Source organism: Orycteropus afer, unplaced genomic scaffold (assembly GCF_000298275.1).
Source record: "Orycteropus afer afer isolate SDZICR_OR568_19922 unplaced genomic scaffold, OryAfe1.0 scaffold00034, whole genome shotgun sequence".
NCBI classification, from domain to species: Eukaryota; Metazoa; Chordata; class Mammalia; order Tubulidentata; family Orycteropodidae; genus Orycteropus; species Orycteropus afer.
Genome location: NW_006921621.1, coordinates 1961379 through 1967622, shown reverse-complemented (window position 1 = coordinate 1967622; position 6244 = coordinate 1961379). Strand labels below are relative to the sequence as shown.

General features: G+C 40.7%; 1 protein-coding gene across 1 annotated transcript in view; it reads right to left on the bottom strand.

The window, feature by feature from the left end:
• Positions 1-6244, bottom strand: part of MCM3 (minichromosome maintenance complex component 3) — a 35159-nt gene that overhangs the window by 20141 nt on the left and 8774 nt on the right. The window contains exons 2-4 of the mRNA XM_007936147.2: positions 5598-5710; positions 4401-4609; positions 3584-3714 (exon numbers count right to left, since the gene is read on the bottom strand). Coding sequence (XP_007934338.1) covers positions 3584-3714; positions 4401-4609; positions 5598-5710 — 453 coding nt within the window. The remainder of the gene's footprint in view (positions 1-3583; positions 3715-4400; positions 4610-5597; positions 5711-6244) is intronic.

The window sequence follows — 6244 nt, the reverse complement described above, 5'->3', positions numbered from 1 at the left end:
TGAAGGGATGGACACTGGGAGGAGGTAACTATGGGGAGGAAGTGAGAGGGGAGCTGCTGCATTGTAAATTTTGGTCAATGACATGAGACAAAGTACATGTGAACTGCTGTATGAAAAGTGAATTTACTCTGTAAATCTTCACCCAAATCCTAATTAATAAAAATAATAAAAAATAAAAAAAAAAAGTGTGTCAACTAGGCTCGGCCATGATTCCCAGTAATATGTAATTATCCTCCATTCTGTGATATTATGTAACTAGCCTCCACTGTATATGTTGTAAATCCTAAAACCTCAATAACGCAGGATTGGGTGGGGTGTGACTTGAGTAAGGCAGTGCACATATCTTGAGTTACACTGTCTTATTCAAGTTACAACCTTTGTCTTACAAGAGATAAAAAGACAGAAGCAAGCAGAAAGGAGAGGTATTTCACCACGACCAAGAAAGAAGAGCCAGGAGCAGAGGGCATCCTCTGGACCCTGGGTCTCTGAGCTGAGCACATCCTAGACCCTGGAGAAAACTGATGCCAAAAGATACAGAGATCTCTAAGGGATGCCAGGCCCACAGACGTTGAAAGGACCTTCCCCTAGAGCCACCAGAAAAACAAAGCCTTCCCCTATAGCTGAGCCCTAAAGTGGGCCTTCCAGCCTCCAAAACTGTGAGAATAAATTTGTTTGTTAAAAGTCATCCACTTTTGTATTTGTTACGGCAGCAATAGATAATGAAGACAACTTCCTTGCCATTTGACTTTTTTTAAAAAAAGAAAAGGAAAACCAAGAGATACCACTTGCTGAGTGCCAACTATATGCCACACACAGTACTATAACTTCATAAATACCTATGCAAGATCATAACTCTGTAAAGCAGATATTTTCCACATTATATAGGTAAGGTAACTGAGGCCAAATAAGTGCCCCCCACAGCCACACAATAAGTAGCAGAGCCAGGACTTGAACCAGATGTAATTCCAAAGTCCATGTTTTTATGTACCACATTAAACCACCTCCAGGAGATGTGGTCCATTGTATTTCAGGTCTCAAACAAAGCAGCTTGGCCACAGTGACCTGCACAAGAGTACACTCTCAGCCAAAAGAAGTTCTAGAAGTTAAACACCTTAATGAACAAAAAAAACACATCTTAAAATCTCAGAAAATGGAACTGGCCTGAAGTAAAAAGACACGCATCCTTTTTTTGCCTCATTAAGTAAGGAGGAGGAACGCTGGCAGCACAAACGGTTAAGTACTCACCTGCTAACCAAAAGGCCAGCAGTTCAAACCCACCCAGTGGCTCTGTGGAGAAAGAGTTAGAAAACCCTGAGACAGTTCTACTATTGCTCCTATCACTACTATAGTAGACAGTTCTACAACCTATTATCAATCAATGGCAACAAAGGCCTTGTTTTAACATACTCCACAAAAAACACTGTTCTTCACAATCATAAAAAAACAAAAAGGGACCAAGTTTGCTGGTCTGATAGAGCTTGGTGGAACCCCTAAGACTATGGCCCCTAGCTGCCATTCAGGTCTGGAATTGAACCCACTCCTGTAGCTTCCAGCCAAACAAAAGAGCTGAACATTTACATTAGGTAGATACACTCCTTGGAGAGACCAATCATGGGAGAATGGAAGGACTGTGTATGAACAGGGAGACGGCTTTGGGGGCAGGCATACATGGGAGGGAAGAACACAGGGAAGAGGTGGCTATGGGGAGAAAGTGGGAAGAGAGCTGTTGTATTGTGGGAGATGGCAGTCAATGTCATGAGACAAAGTGTACGTGAGCTGTGTATGGAAGATGAATTTGCTTTGTAAACTTTCACCCAAATCACAATAAAATTTTTTTTTAAAAAAAGAACACTGTTCTACATCCTACTGTGGTAAACTGTAACACAGGTCTTACAAGCTTGTGAACAGCCATCTAAGATGTAACTATTGTTCTTTCTTTCTCCAGAGCAAAGAATATTGAAGAAAATCACAGACACATGGAAATAATTAGTCCAAAGGACTAGTGGACCATAGAAACCTCAGCTTATGTGACCTTGAGAACAGAAGAACTAGATGATGTCTGGCTACCACTGCCAACAACTCGGAAAGGGATCAAAATTGGAGATCCCAAATAGAGTGGGAAAAAAACACAGAACAAAATTAAAAATCCTAAACAAAGACCAGGCTTACTGTTCTAATAGAGGCTAGTTAAATCCTGAGTCACCTTTTGGGACTGGAACTGAACTAATTCCCATGGCTTAACATCCCAGCCAAACAATAGACAGGCCTACGAGGTGAACAATCATACCAGGGAGATACACTCCTTGGAACAGTCAACCATGGCAGATCAGAAGTGCAGCATTTGCACAGGAGATAGCTCAGAGGGCAGGAAGGCACAGGAAAGAAAGACACAGGGAAAAGGTAACTACAGGAAGGAAGTGGGAAGACAGCTGCTACATCATGAGGACTGCAATCAGTATCACAAAACAAAATGTATATGGACTGTTGAATGGAAAAAGAATTTGCTCTGTAAACTTCCACCCAAATCACACACATACACACAAAAGGCCCTGCATTTTCCTCAATTTAAATCTGAATTCTCAGATCTACCAAACTGCTTCTAAAACCAACTTTAAGAATTATCAGCTCTCCGTTCCAATCAGGGCCACAACAGACAGATTCTAGTAGAATGAGAGAAAAATGTAGAACAGAACTCAAATTCTTTAAAAAATGCAGATTATTGGACTGGTTGAGACTAGAACCACCCCCCTGAGATTATCAGCCTGAAATAATTTTTAAACTCTGAACCAAAGTTACACCAAGAGGTCACGTTTCTGCTAGATAACAGATTGGCTCATAAAAAGTAAAATCACCCACACTGTTCTCCTTTAAAAGATCATCTATATGAGGCCAAGCAGCCCACATGTACTCTAAAGCAAAGATTCGAAGACAGCAAGGGGGCACAGACCCTAGATACCAGAAACTGAACTAGAATGGAGATAATGAGAATGTTGTCACTTTATGTAAAGTATAACCAATGTCACTGAAAACAATTTGTGTAGAAATTGTTAAATGAGAACCTAATTTGCCGTGTAAGCTTTCACTAAAAACACAATTAAAAACAAAAAGAATTATGGGCTTTCTGTGCCCTAAATATTCAACAGAGAACTCACTAAATAAATTGGTGTGTATTTTTGTTTATTGGAATACCATAAACACAGCAAAGTAATATTTGTAAAGATTACATAGTAACATTATAGCTAATGTTCCATGTTCCATTTAAAAAGCAGATTATAAAACTACACATTTGATTATAAGTTTGTTAAAAGATCTAAGCAGATAGGATGATTCTTTTTTCAACTTTTCTATAATTTTCCAAATTTTCTAACATTAATATTTACTGTTTTTAAAAAAAATAAGAACTGTAGATTTTTCATATTAAACTCTGGCCAGCAAGCAATCTTTCTTATGGATTTTTTTTTTTTTTTTTTTTTTTACCCTATTTCTAGAAGAAAGACTTCAATTAATTACCCAATTATTTGCATGAAAAAAGACATCTTCAACTCCAGCCCCGAAAGAGGCCCAATCACTTTATTCCCCTCACCTTAGTAGGATAGACAGAGCTGGAAGGAAAGGCCACCAAGGTGGTGAGATCAGAATAACGTCGTTCTATGGTCTTCTTGGTAGCAGGACAATAGTGGACACTGCGGACAACTTTGGGTCGAACCAGAGAGCCTAGGAATGAAAAACGTGCATTTAAAGCCACCCAACTGCACAGTGACAGAAGTGGGCCCTAAATTTGGGCAAGCATACAAGAATTCCAAATACTGCCTGCTTCTGACTAGTTTAAGCTATTCCAATACAAACCCAGCCAAAACCAAACCAGTTACTGGCAAGTTGATTCCAACTTAGGGTGATGCCATGTGTGTCAGAGTAGAACTATGCTCCACAGGGTTTCAATGGCTGATCTTTCAGTAGATTGCCAGACCTTTCTTCTAAGGAGCTTCTGGACAGACTCAAACTTCAATCCTTTCGGATAGCAGTCAAGTGTGATAACCATTTGTACTACCCAGGTACTCCTGACAATCATTCACTTTTGTATCTATATACAGAAGATCACCGTATCTATGTAAAATTCCAAGTACAACTGATTCTAAGAAACAGTAAGGGACCAAGGCTGGAATGAGGCAACTGTCAGGGGCCAAGCTCTTCTCTAGCTCTCAGCAGAATTCATCATCCTGCTAGCACTGGTGGTCACTCAAGGTTATCTGAGCTCCTCCAGGTTTTACCCCATAACTTCAATTCTTCACCTTTCCAAAGCTATAAGCTACCCATTTCTACTCTACCTCTCCTGCGTTTTCAGCCACCATAAATCTATCCACTTTCATTTCCTTTTCATTCCCCACCTTTAACCCACTCACATTTAGTGACAATGCCCTCCACACAGACTACACAACTGAGGAAGCAGGAAGTGAGAGTTCGTGGCGAGACATGCTTGGAGCCAAAACTGCCCTCCAATCCTATGTAGAACTCTTCATACTGCTTGGCATAGGTAGCGTCAATGGAGGCCACAAAATCCTTTAAGGCCCGCTGGAAGGCAACCAGTTCTTCAAAGGCATTGTTCAGGAGGCTGTGTGTAGGCAAGAATAAAAATTAGGCAGAACGAACAGAATTTCAAAGACCTGATCCTAAAAACAGAAGAGGACATTCTCAGATAATCGAGGTCAAGGAATGAAAACCCAGCTCCTACTTTCTCCTACCAGCCTATAAAACTCAGAACTTGAGGCCAACTTTAATTAACTTATGCAAAATGTAGAAATACCTAGGTAAAACATTTGAAGAAGACAGGAAATGTCCACCACCTACTTTTGGAAGAAAAACAAAGAAAGGAGCAAGAGAGACAACAAGAGCTTCTAGGTCAATCCCGTTTGATCCAGGTCATCTCCTGAGAAGCATATTCCAATGTGGGGAAGAGGGAAGGGAGATGTAGTAGTTAATGTTGCTGTCAACTTGCTGGGCCTGGCTGAGTGGCTAGGCAGCTGGATGTAGTTATTCCTCATGGTGAGACTGGCAATCAGTTCCATGGTGGACTCTACTGGAGCAGCTGAATAGCTGCTTTAGGGATGTGGGATGCTTCTAGTATGTAAGAAGCAGTTTTGAGGAAGGTCTCTAGCTTTTGGTACATTTGAACTCTGCATGTAGCTGAGTTGTTGTTCAGCAGCCTGCCATGTTGTCCTGCTGATCTTGAGACCTTTTCCGGACTTGAATCAGTGGCCTGCCGTGTGGTTTGGTAATATCGGGACTGTGCCTTTTTACTTGTCAATCTTGGGTTTGTCAGCCTTAGCAACCAGCAGCTGCCTGAGTGAAGAAAAACCTCCAGCTTCAGTGGGATGGGAGCAGGAGGCAGAGCTGAAACCCAAGGTTGAAAGGCTTTCACCCAGCCCCTTAGAGCCTGGCACCTGGAACTCGGACTTCTAACTTCCAAAACTGTAAGAGAATAAACTCATTTGTTAAGGCCATCCCATTTCTTGTATTTCTGTTAGAGTGGCACTAGGTAACCAAGCAAGAGATGATTCGCTCAAAGCCAGGACTCCCCTTTGGGAATCTTCGCCTCTCACCGGTTAGCCCTCTTCTCATTTTTTCTGCGCAGGTCATTCACATTGACGATCAGTCGGTATTGGTTGTCACTGATCAGCTCCCGCACTTTGCTTTGATACAGTCCCTGGTCTTCCTGCAAAATAGGCACCAAATTAAAAAATAGGATGTTTTTATACAGAGGCAGATGTCAGAGCAAGATTAATAAATTCATCTCTAAGACAGAACTGAACCCTATGTATCCACTCATTAATTTCTCCTACATTTTCACCCTCTAGCCTCAGATTCTAAATATATACTTTGGGGACACTGTAGGAATTATGACTTCTTCAAGAATAATGGTACATGTCACTTTAGCTTTGTGTATCTCACTGTACATAAATTATATTTCAATACAATGCATTGAAAAAAAAAAGAATGATGGTACAAGTTATCGTTTTCATTATCATCAATAGCTTGGTAAAATGTTCCTATATGCTGCCTGTCATTTTTCAACCTTAACAGGAAGTTAAAATGATTGCATTTGAAGTCTAAAGGAAATATAAGTAAAAACTTTGTTAAAACCCAAATTAAGAGGCGAGGCAAGATGGCGGACTAGGCAGAAGGATTGCACAGACCCTCTTCAACAAAGAAAAGGGAAACCAATTAACACAGACACAGAAGATAATCT